Genomic DNA, 19,044 nt, shown 5'->3' with positions numbered 1-19,044 from the left:
TCTTTTCTCGCCTAGAGCTTGATTCAGTAAAAGAACTCCCTACTTCTCTCTCTCTCATCGGTGATGTAGAAATAAACTCAGGTTTTGAATTAAGGAGGTCAAACAGGGCACCCGTAAACAGGAACTCGACACATTGAGCACTTCAGCTTCTATCAGCTCGATTTTCACTTTAAATCTCCATCCCTGATGGCTTTTAATAACAGGTTTGGAATAGTTTGTCAGAAAATGTATAGATGCATTTCATCCCCCTTTTCAGCAAGGAATCAGACCGGACGATGTATCCCAAAGTTTTTTCAGAATAACCTGCCTAGAGAAAGTTTTGCACCCAGGTGTTAAACCCAATGACCACTGTGACGATCCCCACAGTGGCTTGCTGAGCTTTGCCTCGCAGCCCACCACTCTTACCTACAAAGACTTCAGGGAACTGCTTGGACAAATGGGATCCTCCCGAGCACTAACCTGGTCCGCAGTTTGGCAAATGCCCGGTTTTTTTCAGGACCCTGCAACGCGGAGCCTGTCCCATCACTTCTCCCAGAACGGCAACGAAGGAGCCGGCGGGAGCGCGGCCTGTCCTGGATTGGGAGTGGGCGGCACGGGAGAGGAGCTCTGCCTCCCCCCGCCCTCCCGGGACAGGAGGGATGTCGGGGGCAGCGGGAGGCAGAGCGGGAGCCTGGGATGCACGAGGGGCACAGCGCGCCTGCCGCCAGCGCGGGGGGTCCCCTCGGGCCTCGCGGCGCCCGGAGCCGGAGCCCGCAGAAGTGGCGGTGACCGCAGAAGCGGTGGTGACGAGAGAACCCGAGCCCCGACCCCTCCCGCCATTCGAACGCGCCCGCCAGCCCGTCCTCCCGCCCCGCCCCGTATTGACCGTGCCCTCGTCCAGTCCTGAGGCGGGAGAGACAAAGCCCCGCCCCCAAAAGGACCAATCAACACTCGCCAAGGGCGGGGGCGGGGCCGCCTGCGCACGCGGAAGGCCTCACGAGCCCCTTGGTCTCTGAAGACGTTGATGGACGTAAGAATGACCCAATAGAAACTCAGCATCCCGCCCGTGCGTGGCGCCAATTGGCCATCCCACCCAGAGAGAGGAGGCGCGTTGCCATGGGGACGAGCGGGCGCCGCTGGACAGGCCGGGGACGCCCCGGGCCCCGCGCCAGACCCGGCCCGGCCCGGCCCGCTGTGCGTTCGGCATCTCCGGACCCCAGCAACGGTGCTGCTCCCGGCCAACCCCACAGAGAGCGAGGCTCCTGTCCTCTGTCACGCAGAGAAGCCACAAAAATTACAAATGCACAGACAAATGGTAAATCATAGTAGCAAGGAACTGCCTGGCTGCCCTGACACTCGATGGAGAAGCAGGGAGGGAACTGAGCTCACTGAAACCCTAAAGGTGTAAATAATGGCAGGGAGCTGCTGTTTCTCACAGCCCTCACTCCTTGTTGGCAGGATGGAGTTCAGCTTGTCCAGGCCCTGCTCACAGGGATAGATCTGGGAAACAGTGTGAGGCAAAGCTCCAGGCTGTGATCTCCAGGAGGAAAACAGCACTGGAAATTCACTTCTCCCTTCTTGAAACTGGAGTGTGACCGCAGAGCGGGAGAATGCTTGGAACTTAGTCTGCTGTTTGGAGAGGATTGAAGTAAAATAAATATTTTTGTAATAAAAATTTAATATCCTTTTTTTGGGCTTTGTAATCAAAGCAGCTTTCTAAGCTATGCGCGCATGGACAGTAATCCTCCCCTAATCTTGCTCGCCTCAGGCATAGGAGATGCTTAGGAAATAACAAAGCACTGCCTACTACAGGAGAAACTTCTAATTTGTTTTTGTCTAGCTCAGCATAAGGCCAAGCCCCAGGTGCAATGGACCATCACATGAAAAATGTAACAGAGCTCAAACATAAAATACTCTCGCAGCCATGTATATAGATCAAATACCAGATGGCATGAATGGTGTTGGGGATGGAAGTCCAGTTCCAGATTCTTTTACCAGAACAAGGTATCCTTTAAATGTGTGAAATCCAGGGAGACAGCAAGAGAACCAGGGTTTTGTGGGGGCCAGAGCCCAGTTATGGTCACTGCTGGGCACATTACAACCATATTTCCTCAGAATTTCTACTACAATTCTTTCCCCATCTCTCATAACTTTGTAACAATTTTCTAACCAGAAACTTTTCTGTATTGAAAATACATTTAGACCTTTTTTCTCTTAGTATTCCTTCAGCTGAAATCTGCACAGGTAAAAAAATTTGAAATTAGGAGCAGCATGTGCCTTTATGTAATTTGGCTTTGATTCACCACTCATAGGTGTATGAAATTAGGACTGTGTTTACTGAGCTTACACTTGAGGACATCTGCTGCTGGTTGATGTAGCTGATGCCTTCATTGGGGAAGATCCCTTTTTTTCCCTTTCAAGGACACATGAATTCCTCCAGTCTGCAGGAATGCACACCAGGTGTGCCTTGCTCCACTCTGCTGGTGTCAAATCCCTGGTGTCTGAGCAGGGGTGTGAGGGACCCCGCAGAGGCCGACTCTGAGTTTATTTTATTATGGCTAATAGACTAAGACCCATCCTAGTTTGGAATCGAGCCAAGGCCTGAAACTGAAATTGCTTCCTTGTAAGCTGATTTGCTCCAGTCAGTGAATTGAGGGAAGAGTTCCCTTCCCATCCTGTTAGACCTGCCGTCTTGGCAATGTTAATAAAATAGACCCCAACCAAGGACCAGTGGCAGGATGCCAGGACAATGCATCAAAACTATCTTTCCTGGAGAGAATCATCCAGCAGGTTGTCAGCAGGAGCTGTGCCTCTACCAGCCTGCCAGGGACTCATCTGGAAGAGCCCTGCAGAACCACAGTGAGCTGCCAGATAGACGTGTGAGCCAGAAGCACAAACCCAGGTGCCCGCAGCCATCAGCGACACACAGTGCTGGCTCTGTGCCATGAGGTGCATCACTCACTGTTACAGTGTCCCCTCACCAGGCACAACGATCCTGCAGGTGTGGAGACCTGCTGGTCCAACCTCAGGCGGGGCAGAGGTGGTGCTGACAGGCCATGAGAGGCACTCCAAGCCCTGACTGTCACTACTCAGTCAGCCAAGGTGGGAGGCAGAACGTCTTTGTACAGCCCCAGGGCTGTATCCAAGGCATGTACTGGGAACCCTTGTTAAACCTGAGCCCTCCAAGAGCGGCTCCAGCAGCAAAGCTCCCCTTGCTCTGGAGCCAATGGAGCCTCTCCCACTGTGGCATGGCTGAGCCCAGAGGCCAGGCTGAGTAGCCACAGTGGCATCTGTGGCCAGGAGAGGAGGGAGGGAGGACGCAGAACTCCCAAGAGTGCTGGAGGAGTTGCAGAGAAAACTCTGGAGCTGGCTGCTCCCTTGTGCACGCTCCATGGGCCTTCACTCCCCATTAAAGAGTGCTGAGTACACAAACTCACTGGTTATGTTAATCCAGCTGTGGAAAGGATGCCTAGATGTGCTGGAGCTGAGCAGTCCCTTAAGAGGTTACAGGTGGAGCCCATTTGTGGCACCTCTGCTCACAGCTATGACAGCTTAGAATCACAGCATTATTAAGGTTGGAAAAGACCTTTAAGGTCACCAAGTCCAACTGTCAGTCCAGCACCACTATCATGTTCACCACTAAACCAAGTCCCCAAATGCCACATCCATATATTTTTTGAACACTTCCATGGATGGTGATTCCACAGCTTCTCTGGGCAGACCGTGCCAGGGCTTTACAAGCCTTTCTGTGAAAAAAAAATCCCTAATATCCAACTGAACCTTCCCTGGCTCAACTTGAGGCCATTTCCTCTTTTCCTGTCACTTGTTAGCTGGGAGAAGAGTCCAATCCCCACCTGTCTCCAACCTCCTGTCAGGTAGCTGTAGAGAGCAAGAAGGTGCCCACTCCAGTGCTCTTGCATTTGGGATGAGATTAAAATTGTAATGTCAACTATTAAAATATTAAAATGATATTTTCATTTTCCTTCTGCTTCCTGGGGAGCAATGGCACATTGGAAGAAAGTTTGCTGTGATTCCTCTGAGGTGTGAGACAGTAACTAATTACTGGAGAAGATGAGATACAGTCCCGTGATTCCCTGGAATATCTGCTAAGCCTCGGGACAGTTTGTATATATTGGAACCCCTCCTCTACAAAGAAAAGATAAACAGACAGCGCTGGAGCAAGCAGCAGCTCTGGATAGTCACTGGTCTCAGAGTTAATCCAGAACCTGGTAAATAAAGCTGCAGACAGTTAATTAATTAGAGGAATAAAGCCCAGAAATAATATTTTGCAGTAGGATTAGTTCATCTAGAGGGTACCTGGTGAACTCATAGGAAGTGTGGGGAGAGAGGTAAAGAAGACACTAAATTGCCTTCGGCTCTTTAAATCATTTCTGCAGATCCTATTACAGAAGAGAAAGGGAAATGGCTGCAGAACAAATCATGGGAGTTCCTGTTTCCAGTGGTCTGACAGCCCCTCTAAAAGAGAGAGAGAAAAAGCCTGTGTGCACTGGAAGCAATAAAAGACACATTTGTTCCCCATTCATCACCGCGTCATCCTCGGGCGCGCACAGACACTGCCGAGCCCACTGGGGCGGGGGATTAGGACAGCCCCTGGCTCCGGAGTGTCTGCCCCATTGCGCCCTGCGGCTGTTTTTGGGGTCATCCCTGCCTCTGCCCCAGCCTGGTGGGATGGACGGGATGGTGCCTGGTAGGCTCAGAGCAGGGGAGCAGGCACAGACCGTGGCATGGTCTGCCAGGGCATCTCTGATTCTAAACCCAGGCACCACAACTACACCCCTTGGGCACAAAAAAGGGAAGTCCCAAGGTACAGCATGCCCTCATCATCCCTCTGAAGGAGCAGCTGTGGCAGCTCAGGTGAGTGAGCGCACTCAGCCACCAGAGCTGCTGTGTGTGAGCTGACACAGTAATGAAGAGAAGGAATCAGAGTCATAGAATCACAGAATATGCTGAGTTAAACAGACCCATCAGGATCCCTGAGCCCAACTCCTGGCCCTGTGCAAGACACCTCCAGAATCACATCATGTGCCTGAGAGTGTTGTCCAAATGCCTATTGAGCTCTGTTAGCCTTGATGCTGTGACCACTTCCCTGAGGAGCCTGTTCCAGTGCCCAACCACCTTCTGAATGAAGAACCTTTTTCTAATATTCAGTCTAAACCTCCCCTGCCACAGCTCCAGCTGTTCCCTTGAGTCCTGTCATTGGTCACCGAGAGCAAGATCAGTGCCTGCTCCTCCTCAAGGTCAACTGGGAGTTGACCATTCTCACAGTCATAGTCCTCCAGTTCAGGGCACTGAGACCTCCTTGATCTGTCATCTGTGTTGAAGACAGAGGCAAGGAAAGCATTAAACACCTCTGTCTTGTCTCTGTCCCTGTTTATGAGATGACCAGCCTCATCCTTTTATTTCTACTGATGTTATTACTGCTGATGTTATTTCTACACTGCCTATTGCCATTGATATATTTGAAAAAAAAATCTTTTTATTCTCCCCCACATTTCTGGCAGCTTTGGCCACACAAATTTTCTCCCTACAGTGGTGAGCAGCATCTTGGTATTCTTCTCATGCCATTTGACCTTGCTTCCACTGGGCATACACCTTCCTTTTCCACCTTATTTCCAAGAGAAGATCCCTGCTCAGCCAAGTCAGCCTTTGCCTTACCTGCTTGACTTCTGATGTTTAGTAGTTGCTGCTCCTGTGCCCTTAGGAGGTGATGTTTAAAAAGTAGGAGGAGGAAGCAAAGGTTTCACACAAGCTCCTCAGAAGTGATTGCTTCAGCAATGGAGGCAAGTTTGGAGACCGTCTCCTGCTTCTCCAACATTTTGCCTGGCAGGGCTGAGCCCCATGCTGCACCCAGGCCACAGTGGCATGGCTGGTGCTGCCCCCATGGTGTGTTATTTGGGGCTGAGGGTGGTGGAAACCTGCACATCATCTCAGGGGTCAGTAGCTGTTACCTGAGAACAGGGATGAGCAGAGCCTCCCTGGTTCCACTGCTCTGAGTGCTGAGGCCAGCCTGTAACTACAGCCAGTGATTACCCCCGAGGGGCCAGGTGACAGTGCCCATGCCAGAGCTTTTGGCTTACACTGCTGCTCTGACACAGGAGCATGCAATTACTGCATTTGAATCCTGAAATGTCACATGCACAGCCTCAGCTGCTGTGGATTCAAAGTTGCCTGCATCAGCCGTGGTCCCTCTGCCCACCTGCAGGACACGGCCGTCTGGTGGGAAGCCATGTCCATGGGCTTCAAGGCTGTTGCCTTAAGTTCCATAAGTTTATAGAAAAAGGATCAGCTCTGTGGCCCCATTTCTTCAAGTCCCTGCATTGCCAGCCACAATCGTTGAGTATTTCCAGGTGCTGCCAGGGCCTTCCCATAAATTGGTTTATGGGGTTAATTTACAGCACCCGGGAATTTTGTTATTTCTCAATGTCATGTCCTGCTTCACGGGACACTGATGCTCCTGCCTCATTCCTGCTGTGATCTCTTCAGTCCTCAGCAGCTGAACTGTATGTCCAGTGCAATACACAAAGTGATCCACCTTCACCTGCAGTGCTCACACACACTCACACCATCGCCTTTGGAAAATAATTACAGCACAGAGGCCGATCCTGTTAGATTAAGACAAATTAAGAATCTAATATATAGGTTTGCTGTCAGGCTCCCAGGGTCAGGGGTCGATACAGTATATTGCAGGGAGGCTATAGGTTACCCCTGCCCCAATATTTTATCATAATAAACCAAATGGGGATGAAACACCCAAGCAGCAGCCCATAAATCTATTAGCAGTGAACTGTCAATGTCCCACATACCTGGGTAATTTGTTAATTCAGAGCTGGGGCTCTTTTTTCACTAGACCTTGTAAACTCCTTTCTGAAACATCAATAAACCATCTGCTTTGACTTGTTAATCAAACGACTTTATTCAGTCCAAAGCAATTTTTTCCTAATAAAAACAGAGTATTTATCTCCATGGCTATAAAAGAGGATTGTTTTCAACTGTTCACTTATAGTTAAGAAGCACATTTAGTTTGGATTGATTTCCAATGCTTCGGTCATATCTTGTCACTTCCCATTTCTTACACACAGCATCTCAGTTTAGCTCCTTAGCAGGGAAAACACAACCTGCCCCAGTCAGTGCTGGGAGTGGCACCAGGGGAGCAGCAGCCAGCAGTAAAAAGGTCATGGAAATCAAACTTTAAAGAGCTGAACACATCCCTGCCAGCTCTCAGGCTGCTCCCAGCTTTTTCACAGTCTCCTCCACAACTGCACCTCCTCCCAAGCCAGCCCAGGATTCCACCTGGGACATCTTCCTGAGATGCCCTGTTCCCTTACTGTGTGTCTTGCCAAGGCTCTCCCAGCAAAACCTTGGCACAGTCCCCTCCAGCCACTTTGTCAGTAGCAGGTAGTGGTGAGCGGTGCTGTGGATGGTGGGATGTGGGGCTGTGGTGGGCTCTCGGGGCTGTGGTGGGTGGGATGTGGGGCTATGGTGGGCTTTCAGGGCTGTGGTGGGTGGAAATGGGGCTGTGGGCTCTCAGTGCCTACTGCCCCCCAGAACACTGGCTGCCTGGCACAGCCATCACCACTGGCAAGGCGGCATGTGCCACATTCCTTCCCGCTCTACAGAGCACAGGGAGGGGGTTAGGAAGATCCTTTAGGACACTATTCCTGAAGGATGCAATTCACGGTGCAGCACAGAGGGGGAGATGCCGGGCAGAGGACCTCGGGGATGCATTAGGGAATGAAAGCGTGTGTTCAGTCTGGTTGGTTGTTTTTCTCCAGCAATTCGTCACATTTTCAGCAGAAGGGGATGAGCTGGAGCAGCCCCCGGCCTCCCAGGCATGGCCAAGGCAGCTCACACAGCTGGATGAGGGCCAGAGCCAGCCAAGCCCTGAGTCTGTCCCCTTCAGCCGGGCAGTGCCATTCCCGAGTCCTCAAGGACACCAGCGCGACATAGGCCAGGCTCTGGTGTGCCCACCAGGACTCGGGGAGCCATTTGCTGTATCCTCTCCTGGCTGCCATGGCTTGAGTGGGTGTTCCACAGCCGGTGGCCGTGACACACAGGCTGGGGCTGGAATCCTTCCAGGGCATCCTGGGATCACGCTGAGGTGGGACAGGCGTGAGGGGCAGCCACGTGCCCACTGTGCACAGGCATTGCAATTATGGACAGCTGGGGGCTGTGCCAGGACACAGGGACATCTTGGCAATACCCATCACTCAGGTGCATTGTGGAGGGTTGCCTCCACACCACCAAAGAGTGTCAGTGCACACCTGTGCAGAAAGACTGTCCATGAAGCATGGCCCAGCACTCTGCTGCAGCAGCTTCAAGAAGCCAGTGGGAAACCACTGCCGACCTGGTCTGATCCTAACCAGATCCCACCCTTGTCAAGCACCTTCCGTTGCAGACTGAGGAATCACAGATCTTCTGCCTGAAGCCTCCCTGACAAACACCTTTCCCTGAACACAGCCAGCAGGTCCTGAGAGCAGGGAGCAAAGCTGCAGATCCGCATGGGTGCAGACCCCCTGCTGCTAGTGCCCAGCACCCCTGGTGGACTGTGGGCCCGGCTTCCCACAGCGAGGATGTCAGTGGGGCCATCGGGGCAGTCCGGGCTGGCCTTTCCCAGGTGTCCTCGCATGGTGCTGCTGCTGCCCCAACTCCTGAGTGTCACTTGCCACCCAGCCTGGGCTGCAAAGGGTGCTGTCAAAGGATGTGTCACCAAATGCCCGAGGGGCATTCCCTTTGCTCGACGGCCACCTTGGTCTGATGGCAGCTCCTCCAAAACCGACCAGTGGCAAGGAGGTAGGGGTCAGGCTGTACCCCAGCCCCGGCGATGCCGGCTCACCTGCATCCTGCCAGGGGCAGGAGCCGGGGGTCAGGCTGGCCCGGCCTCGGCGTGGCTGCCGCGTGTGCTGGGCGCGCTGGGCTCCCGCAGCCGCCCTGTGCCTCCATGAAGGCTCCGCGTCCGCCGCCTGCTCTCCCCGGGATGTGGAATCAGCAGCCCCCAGCCCCGTCCGAGCCCCCGTGGGGGGGAAGGGGCAGAGAAACAAAGTCATTTATATAATGTGTCTCCCCGCTGAGCCCCTAATGGCTGACGCTTTTGTTCTGCAGTGGCTGCCTGGCTGTGATGGGCAGGAAGCCGCAGTCTCCCTTTGTTCCACGGCCTTATTCAGCAATTTAGATCCATCATAAAAATCAAATATGCATGTTGCAATCGCCTTGCGTACAACAGCTTCAATTTTCGCCTTTCTTTAATTGAACTCCATGGGAGAAAGAGGCAGGGCCGGGGAGCAAGGGGCAGCGGGAGAAGCGCTTTGTGTTTTTGTTCAGCGGGCTGTGAAAATGGGGAGTAATGAAAATACAGAATTTTTATCTTTGCCTCATTATTAAAAAAAAAAAAAAAACACAAACCAGACAGAAATCCTCGATAAAGCCTCCCTGGTAGAGGACAGCCTGTGGGGGAGCAGCCTTCTTTTCCCCGCATTGTGGGGATGACAGGCTTAGCAGGGCTGGGGGACGAGGGGTGGCCCCGCGAGCTGCGGCGCCGTGGCAGGAGCTGGTGACAGAGCTGGTGACAGAGCTGGCAGCTCCCCGCTGCCACGACACGCGCGGCTGAGCGGACACACCGTGGCTCTGCTCCTTTTATCCTTCCGGAACGCCAAGGTGCTTTTCTGTTGCTGAGAGCAAACATGTATCCTTAAAAATTTTGCCATCACGTTTCTGCGCTGCTCCCCTGGGGGCTGCTTGAGCGGAGGTCCTGGCGCCGGGTGTGCCGAGCCCATCCCGGAGGTGCCGAGGCATCGCCGCAGAGATGAACCGGGGTCGCTTTGCCGCCGCTCACCCCGCGCCCTCCTCACAGCCCCGCAGGGTGAGGGGGCCACTGCCAGGGACAGAGCCTGATCCTGCGCTTTGGAGCGGGCCGGTGGCAGCGTGTGGACATGTGTTTCCACCTTGTCTCCACCTCTCTGTGAGAAGGGGACACGCCTCCCTGGGAGCAGAGCCCCGACGTCTGCGTTTGCAGACCTCTGCTTTTTTTGCCCTTGCGCAGCCTGGGCAGGAAGGTCATAAGGCAATCGGGGCAACCCCATCGGGTGTGTGCCAGGGACCCTTCCGTGCCACAAACAAACCTGCCCTGCAATGGAGGACCTTTGCAGGTGTCCTTCCACAAATTGCTTGCCTACCGAGAGCTAAGTCCCAGCCCCACAAAGCCCAGCAAGGATGGGGCAAGGCAATTCATGGTCTTGCTCCTGTGTCTGTCCCCGTGGCCTTTCCTGGCCACAGGCACACAGGAGGACCCCTTCCAGCTGCCACTCACTGGTGCATGGCAGGGCCAAAGCACACGTGGCAAGGCTGGTCACGTCCATGTCCCTCTGTCCTGCTGCTGTGAGTGCTGATCATGGGTGCTGCTGGAGCAGGAGGGACATGGCATGACTCAACAGACACTGAATTGCTGCTTAAAAAAGAGGTGCTGCTCTGCCAAAACACTCAGTATTCCACACCACATCAACGTGATTGTGGGGGGAAGAGGAGCTTTGCCTTCCCTCTGCCCTAATGATAATTTTCTGCCAATTCTGATTTGGCATTGGCCTCCCTTGACCTCCCTGGTGTGCCCAGCTCTGTGCCTTGGCTGCAGCAGGGGCCAACCCCACTGACCCACCACCACAGCCTGGGGGTGGCACTGGTGGCTGGGGTGGCACTGGTGGCTCAGAGAGGGTGGAAATGCTGGGGCAGGAGGGTGTGGGCACTGTGCTTGTGCACGTGTGTATGTATGCAGCACGTGTGCACATGTGTGTGTGTACACGTGTATATGTGTGCACGTGTGTGCCCATCCTGGCCAGCAGCGGTTTGGCACAGAGCCCCCCTCCCCCATGCTGAGAAAAGACCCTTTTTTGCTGTGACAATTCAATATAATTGAAAGTTTGCTTAGGAAAGAGAGTCTTTTTAACTGAACATGCTCACAGCCGAATCGATATGAATTATACGGCACAGAAGATGCCTAGGGTATTAAAACATTAATTAAGTAACATCATGCTCCCATCTAACCAACAGCACAATACCATTTATAGGTACCGCTGTCTGTTCTCTGGGGCCCAGCGTGAAGTCTCTCCTCCATCACCGCAGAGGCCGTGGAAGACCCGGAGCTCTGTTGGCTGAGGCTCCTTCATGGCTCGGGCGGTGCCATCCCTTGGGGTGGGACAGTGGGCAGAGACGGGTGCCCTCAGCCCCGTGGTCCTGTGTGGAAGGGCCCCGTGGCTGCAGGGCTGTGTCTGTCATTTCTGTGGTACTGCCAACCTGTTGTCACCTGTGCCCTGCCGGTGGTTTGGGGACAACCAGCCGGGTCCTGCTGGGGATGAGGCACTGGAGCCAGCCCCACACGGCCCTCTGAGGGGCTGCAACCTCGACCCATGGATGGTGCCAGCGCTTGACGCTGAGCTGCCCCGCAGAGCTGAGTGGTGGCTGTGCCCATGCAGTGGTGGCTGGATTAGCTCACATCAGCCCGGGGACTAACACACCGATTCTGCAATACACCAAAATAGAAAGTCATTGGAGTGAAATCAGTGTCTTCACCACATCCCCTCTGGCAGAGCGTTAATTAAAATGACTCTCTAGTGCTTTAGATCATCAGGTGTACCTTGTTAACGAGCTTGGAGGAGAGAACCGGCTCCACATTGGTGTTTAAGCGCTGATGGAGTTAACCCTTTGCCACTGCTGGCAGAGCCCGGGCCTGGTGGCAGTTCCCCATCACATCCGTCTGCGTTAGCTCTCAGCAGCCTCCCAATACCGTTTAGTCAAGGCGTGAGTGTGGGACCCTGCCTGGCTCAGCGGGGACCCAGCTGCAGGAGCAACATTGCTGCAGCCTCCGTGCTGTGCCAGGGCCAAGCTCCCCGGGACCTTCCGGGCAGAAATGCTGCTCCAAATCCATTGGCAAGGCAGGTCCTGCTCTGGTTGTATAAATATGCATTTTTTTTGGTCTGTAAGAGTACACTAGTGAGAGCTGAGTCTCTTTGAGGTGATGGCAATGAAAGGTCATTAAAAATGACTCCCAGCTTCCTCTTACCAGAATCACAGCATGGAAAAACCTTTTTATTCCTGTCAGAGGTTTGCACAATTCCCATGGATGGGCTGCTCTGAGCAGGAGGCTCACGCAGAGGTTTTTAGTTTGCAGATTGTGCAGCTACTCGAGGCCATTTACACCTTCCTGAACATTAACGAGGCACTTCCTCAAGCATGGCTGTTTTACACTGGAATTCAACCCAGGAATAAATAGCAACGTTATATAATCAACTTACAAAACGGCTGGTCTAGGAACAGCAGTGACGTTAACGCAGCGCAGTGCAAACACTGGTGGTGGGAGGGTCATGCTGGTGACCCCGTTACCATTGCAGTCCCATCCACCTATGGAAAAGGCAGGATGGAGTTTTCCCATTAAAAAAACCCAACCAGCTGAGAGACAATCCAGATCCCAGTCTGTTTAGGCTCATGCCAGAAGAACAGTGCTCAAGCTAGGGACTGGACTGGGCGGTCTGGCCAGAAGTGAGTTTTGGAGTCCTTGAGCCACAGCATGTCCAGGTGTACTTGCCCCTGCCACCCTGGTCACCCGCAGGACAGGGTCTCCCTTTTTGAGGCTGCTCCTGGGCAGGGGCTGGGTTGGGTATGCCAGAGCATCTGGAGTCATGGGGGGCTTGGTGATTTTGACCCACCTGACTTTGTAATTTATGGCTTGTGGAGGTTCAGTCAGAACAAGTGTTAACCAAAGAACACTCCGCACCCTGGGGAGCTGCTAGATTTCCTCCCCATGCCCTCTGCTTTGCTGGACACTGTGGAGCTCAGTCCCTACTCCTGTGGTGGGGGAGGAAGCCCCTCGCTGTCCTGGTGGCAGCACTGAGGACACCCACACTGGGCAGACACTCGCCTCACCTACCATGGTGGATGTAAATTATTTACTGCTGCAGTTATAAATTAGAGATGAGTGGTGGCCCCTCTGACTCCTTTTGGATGGATGTGGTCCCTATTAATGAATTTTAAGCATTTTCTGCTGCAAGGGGCAATTTCTGGCAAGAGAACTGTGTACTGAACACTCAGCAGTTCCTGTGGGCTCCTTCCCTGCTGTAGAGGGAGTGCAAGGAGTCACCATTTGCCTACTTACCTCCATCTCCTTTCGGTTTATCAGCAGAAAGGAACAGATGTAATTTTAGTTTACAGGTTTCAGGATGACCATGAAGGCATTGCGCTTTCCCTTGAACCATTCATTACAGCACCGTGCCCAGAATCCTTTTGCAATCCTTTCATAAAATTAACTGCACTTGTAACGTCCTTTACACACGCAGAGCATCCCAAAGCCACAGTATGGATGGCGCCGCTTGGCTCATTGCTTCCACTGGAACGGGAATGTGCAGCATCAGCCCAGACGCTGTCACCCTGATGGGCACCTGGACACCCACGTGGGGAGGGACACGGACACACGTGTGCTGGTGTGTGCACACCAGCGGTGCACGAGGACACGCGTGCAGACACACAGCTCTGTGGCGCTGCCCACCTGCGTGGGGCAGTGCGTGTGCCCCGCTGAGCCGAGCCATGCCATGTCACACCGTGCCACGTGGCACACACCCACCCGACACGGACCCGGCACCGCACACGCGGGACATCGAGACGAGAGCTTTTGCTCATTTTTTTTTAATGTATCACAATGAGCAGGAAACATACGTGATGAAATAGTTCCAAAGGAGTATATTCAATTACCATCTACAGTCAACTCAACTATGACAACAAAGTCTTTTGTGACAGTTTTTTTAAAGTTTTGAAAGTTCCATGTGGTTTGTTTCTGTCAGTCTCATGTATTTTGGTACAGTTCGAGATCAGCATTGTTACAGTAACAAAAAAGCTAACAAGACTACAGTATAGAAAAACACCAAGAACATCATTTTTGGTTTCACTTGCTCTAGTTTTTGTACATTGCAAAGGCTGTTCATAACCCTCTTCACCTCATTTATGCTTTCTGTTCTACCCAAACTTGCCCCCCCAAATAAAAACGAAAAAATAGTCAAAGCTTTGTTTCACAGTGGGCAGTATCAGTGCCGACCAACTGACCGACCAACCAACCAACCAACCGACCAACCAACCAACCAACCAACCAACCCCAATTTCTGCTTCCATTTAAAAGTTTAATTTTTTCTTAAAGCAAAATATATTTCAGCGAGCGTGCCGGCTGTGTCCGCCCCCCTTGTCCCCTGCCAGCCCCGGGCGGCCCCACACACCCCTGACGCCTCTCTTTATTCTCAATTGTATGAAACTTTGGCCATCTTCACCACTTAAAAAAGCTTTTTATTAAAAATAAAAAAGAAACCCGCTCAATGCTAAGTTTGAAGTGTTTTCCTCATGCCCAGCCCGGGCCCCTCTCTGTTGCTCGCTGGGAAGGCCACGCGTGGGCTCGGGGTCACGCAGGGGTTCCCGCGTGCTGACGTCGCTCCCGCAGCCCCCCGGGGCAGGTGTTGGGGCTCTGCGAGCACGAGGCCGGCGCTGGCAGGGCTGGGGATCCCAGCGGGGCTGTGAGGTCCCCTCACTGGCCCCAGGCAAGGGGAGGAGGCAACCTCGCACTGAAAAGTCTCTAGAAACATTTAGAAAAAATACAAGAAAATGAATTTATAAAACTTTTTAGTGGGTGGGAAGGAGGAGAGAGAAATTGCACTATGACCAAGCAATATAATTAAAAAACCGAAACAAGACAAAACAAAAGGATTTCCAAAAGAGACCTTGAGGAATTGGACAGATAAAGCTCGTGTTAAACTGGGAACTGGCATCACAGAGAGAATCCAAAACAAAACAAACAAAAAAATTTCTATATGATACAGACAGAGTAACATACAACAGTTAAATGGCAAAAAATATATATATATATATTTCATAGAATTACAAACAAGATAAAATAATGGAAAACAAAAAACTGTACAACTTTAGAATTTAAAAAATGTTCATCTCAAACACGGGGAGAAATACAAGAACTTCTGTTAAAGAAAACAGTTTGTTAAAACAGCAAATGCTCCGTGGGTACGTGGTTCCGGTTTTGACACCTTGTGCTACAGCTGGGTCCTGGGAGGAACATCCGGTGGTTCGCGCTTTAGTATCGACTACTTAAAAAACAATTAAAAAAGGAATATGTGCATTACCCTAGAAATATGTACAACTGTTCAGGATCTAGTCTTTCATCGAACTAAAACCAAAATTCCATAAAAATATAAGTGTCCCGCTAGAAACCCGCGCTCGTCTCTCGGATGCTCCAATCTCTCGTGGAGGCAGCGAGTGGCTTCGGCCCGGGGAGGAGCGGCTGGAGGCGGTGGGAGGAACCTGCATTCACAGTCTTCCAAGTTCCCTTTTGAAGCAGGAGGAGGATGACGATGGTGGGAGAAGGCTTTCGCGCTTTCGAGGGCAGAGGAAACGGGGGGGAGAAGGAGGTTTTTTCTGTTGGCATTTGGTTACGGAAGGGAACAGCAAAGCATCTACATCTCCAAAATCTACATTTTAGCAGCACAAAGTTTTCCTTTCAAAGTCTGGGCCGAGGTGTGCCCGGGTGCCCGGAGGAGGCCAGGGGGCTCTGGGCATCCCTGAGCCTGGCACCCGCTGCTGCCATGGAGAGAACTTGGAAAGAGAAACCTGCCAGGGGTGCGCTGGGTGCTCACTAAGAGTTGTCTCTCTGCTTGCAGAAGAAGCACAGATAACAACCTGGGTACTTTTTTTATTCTTTATTTAAACTTAGACTTGTTTGTTTAAATCAGAAACAAATTCTCAAGTAAAAAGAATCCTTTTTGCTCATTCTGCACCAGTGGTGAAGGGTATGTCTTTGGATTTTTATTTAAAGCATGAATTTTCTTTAGAGAAAAAAAATGTAACAAAACCTTTTTTTTTTTTTTCAAAAGAAGGAACAGAGTGCAGCCTAATTACACAAACAGAACCGATGCTCAGAGGTCAGGAACAGAGTCTTTGAAGCATTTACAAAATGAGGAAAGGAAGAGGGGAAGAGAAAAAAAAAAAAAAAGAGAAATGGAAAATAAGAACAAAATAAGTGCACAAGGGTAACAGACATAGGTAAATCGTATGTATACGCCTTAAAAAGTTTCAAACCCCCAACAAAAAATATTCTGCAAGGGATCCTACTGACCCCCAAAACCCTTTGAACTTCTTTCTTTAGTTTTTATAAAATAATTATGCAACCACCCTCTAAGAAATGAAGGTAGCGACCATAAGTGGAAGATTACAGGATGGGGATGGGGATAAAGGTACAAAGGGGAGAAAAGCTCAGGCGAGTCGATGGATCGCAATCTATCTGGCTAGGAATGAACAAGACAACATCAAATGAGAAGCCGTCAGCTGGACCATACAAAAGCTAAATGTACACAAAAGGGTTTTTTCTTTTAAATCTACCATACTGCTTCAGTTCATTTCCAATGCAACAATCTACTCAACACCAAAAATGGTCATATCTATCATAAATACAGAAAGTCAGTTGTTTTAAAACTTTTTTTTTTTAAGCTCCGAGTCCTCAACACTCTCTGTGTGGGTTTTTTTTTTTCTGAAAAGTGGGAGTGCTTAACTTTTCCCCTTGGAATTGGCTTCAGCAGAAAAGCTACCCTTAAAATCCCCGAAAAGCTAAAGCAGTTCACATTGTTTTTCTCTTGAATACTTTCTGCCCATTTTAAATTAACAAAAAAAAAAAAAAAAAGAAAAAAAAATCCTTTTCTGGAACAAAAACAAAACAAAACAAAAACCCCAAAACAAATGAAAGAAATTTTATATATATATATATATATAAAACAATGATTCTGAAAACAGAACAAAGTGTGAGCGATTGACCTGAGAATAAAAAGACATTACATTTCTTTTTTCTTTTAGCAAGCCATTGGTATCTGAATGCTAAGATAGCAAGAAATTTAAAACTGTCTCCAGGTGGGCTGCTTTCCCATACAGCGCTGCCGGGCTCTGCTGTGCTACTGACGGGGGATCGGACAGGGGCAATGTACAGGGGCGCGAGCTCCGCAGGCGCGAGGAGGCAGCACGGGCCTTCGTCTCCCAGACCAACAGTACCTTCGAGAGGACAAATGTAACAGATTTTTTTTTTTTTTCTTTTTCAAAGTTTTATTTTATTAAAAGGAAAGGAAAAAAGAAATGTAAAACCCACCGGCATCGTTATATGGGAAAACAACCCACGTTTTTTCTTTTTTTCTTTTTTCTTTTTTTTTTTTTGGTTAGAAGCTTTGGAATTGCAGTTAGTCTATTTTTGAAATTGGTTTGTTATTAACTTTTTTATTTAAATTCATTTTCATTGTTCATCTTCAAAGCTTACAATCTGAAGGTGTCCATTCCTACGCTAGCTAGACCACTGTCCTTAGGGCAGCCGGGGTCCCGGGGCCCCTCCGCCGGGCTCGCCGGTCCATCTGACTTTTGGCTAAGATCCGTGTCAGACTCCTCCGAATAGTCGTCTGTTGGCATCGAGGGCTGAACCCCTGAGGTGCTGCATGAACTTGAGGTAACCGTTGAAGATGAGGAGAGAGGAGGGAAAGGCGGTGGTGGCGGCTTCCCCGGCGGGGCGCGGGAGGCTGCCGGGGGCCAGGACTTTCTGGAGGCGTGGGGGGAAGCCGGGGGGGGCCGGGGGGGCGGGGGGCTGTCGTTTGAGTGAGCGGCCGACTGCGAGGTAGATGCGGTGCTGGGGTCGGGGGGGCAGGCAGAGTGAGGTAATAGACTGGGGTGCTCTTTGGCGTTTCTTGCTGCTCTGGTGATTGTTCGGTGTTTGTGCGGGGCTGACTCGAGATGCTGACTGAGGGCTTCGTCCCCACACACCGTGCTCTCGCACGCCACACACTGGTACGAGCCGCTGCCCTGGCCGCTGCCGGTGGGCACGTGAAGCACCATCTCATGCAGGTTCGCCACGGACTGGCCGAAGAAGCAGAGGGACTTCAGGTGGTCGCTGGCCGCCTCCTGGTCGCCAAAGCACGCCTGGCACTTGCGGCAGACCAGCTTGTACTGCACCTTCGGGACGATGAAAGGGTCGCAGAGGGAGTCCGCGCCCTTGCCTTCTGCTTCGGGCTCTTCTTGGGGTTTGGGCAGGAGGGGGGACACCTCGCGGGGTGCATTCTTCTGCTCCTCTTGCTTGGGGGGTTCTTTGGCAGGGTCTTTGTCCGGGGTGGCAGCCCCCGTGGGGACGGGGGTTTGGCTTCCTTTGGGCTGCTGCGCTTTCTGCTGTTGCTGCTGCTGCTGCTGCCGCTGCTGCTGCTGCAATGCCTCCTGCAGACTCTGCTGGTATTGCTGGTACTGCTGCAGCAGCGAGCCGGGGGACAGCCCCAGCAGCGCCTGCGACAGCGCGGGGCTGTAGGGGAACAGCCCCTCCATCCCGTACATGGGCTGCAGGTACCCGCTCTGCAGGGCGCCAGGGATCTGCGGGGCGTAGTAGGGGGAAAAGCCGGGGACGAAGTAGGGAAGGAACTGGCTCGTCAGCAAGGTGGTGGGGTCTGAATTCAGGGCGGCCTGCAGCGCCTGGAGCTGGGTGGGTTCCACCGCGTACTCCATGGCAGGCAGTGGGGCTGCAAGGGCACCCGCCGGCGCCTCCCCCTTCTCCTTCTTGGGCCCTGGCAGGGGGTCCCCCTTCCCCTTCGGTGCCTTCTCCTTCTCTTTTGCCTTCTCGCTCTCCTTCTCCTTGCGCTGCGGTGGGGGCGCCTGCTGCGGCTGTGGCTGTGGGGTCGTCGCCGGAGGTTGCTGTGGGGCCACGGCTGCTGTGGCTTGTGCCGGGGTGGGCGAGCTCAGCGCGGCCGGGGGCTGCTTATTTGGTAATCCAGAGGTGGGGAGGCCAGGTGAAGGGACGCTTGTGCTGGGCAGGCCCATCAGGTTGGGTTTGGGAGAAGTTAAAGCTGCAAGAGGGAGAAAGAAAGGTGAGAAGTCACTGAATTCTGGGCAGGCAGAAACCATGAGGGTGACCCCAGGCCACCCCATAACTACTCCAGAGCATCCATCTCTGCTGCATGAGGGCACCAACCAGCCCAAGCTGCTCTGTTGCCACAGCGCAGGTTGGAG

The 19,044-nt window shown here is 52.0% G+C and overlaps 1 protein-coding gene and 1 long non-coding RNA gene across 19 annotated transcripts in view; both read right to left on the bottom strand.

The window, feature by feature from the left end:
• LOC127479114 (uncharacterized) overlaps nucleotides 1–795 on the bottom strand; it is a 33,395-nt gene extending 32,600 nt beyond the window's left edge. For 4 of the 6 annotated variants that reach the window (XR_007907454.1, XR_007907456.1, XR_007907455.1 and 1 more), the window contains exon 1: nucleotides 460–795. This is a non-coding gene — a long non-coding RNA (uncharacterized LOC127479114). The remainder of the gene's footprint in view (nucleotides 1–459) is intronic. The other 2 variants (XR_007907457.1, XR_007907459.1) reach the window with 1 other exon arrangement.
• A 12,898-nt stretch (nucleotides 796–13,693) lies between these two features.
• Nucleotides 13,694–19,044, bottom strand: part of ZFHX3 (zinc finger homeobox 3) — a 513,502-nt gene continuing 508,151 nt past the window's right edge. For all 13 annotated transcript variants that reach the window (XM_051805544.1, XM_051805548.1, XM_051805543.1 and 10 more), the window contains one exon: nucleotides 13,694–18,881. In XM_051805544.1, coding sequence (XP_051661504.1) covers nucleotides 17,320–18,881 — 1,562 coding nt within the window. In that variant the 3' untranslated portion in view covers nucleotides 13,694–17,319. The remainder of the gene's footprint in view (nucleotides 18,882–19,044) is intronic.

This window comes from Manacus candei, unplaced genomic scaffold (genome assembly GCF_025592945.1).
Source record: "Manacus candei isolate 608988 ecotype Guabito, Panama unplaced genomic scaffold, ASM2559294v1 h1tg000065l, whole genome shotgun sequence".
Classification (NCBI taxonomy): Eukaryota; Metazoa; Chordata; class Aves; order Passeriformes; family Pipridae; genus Manacus; species Manacus candei.
This window is presented reverse-complemented; position numbering and strand designations above follow the sequence as displayed.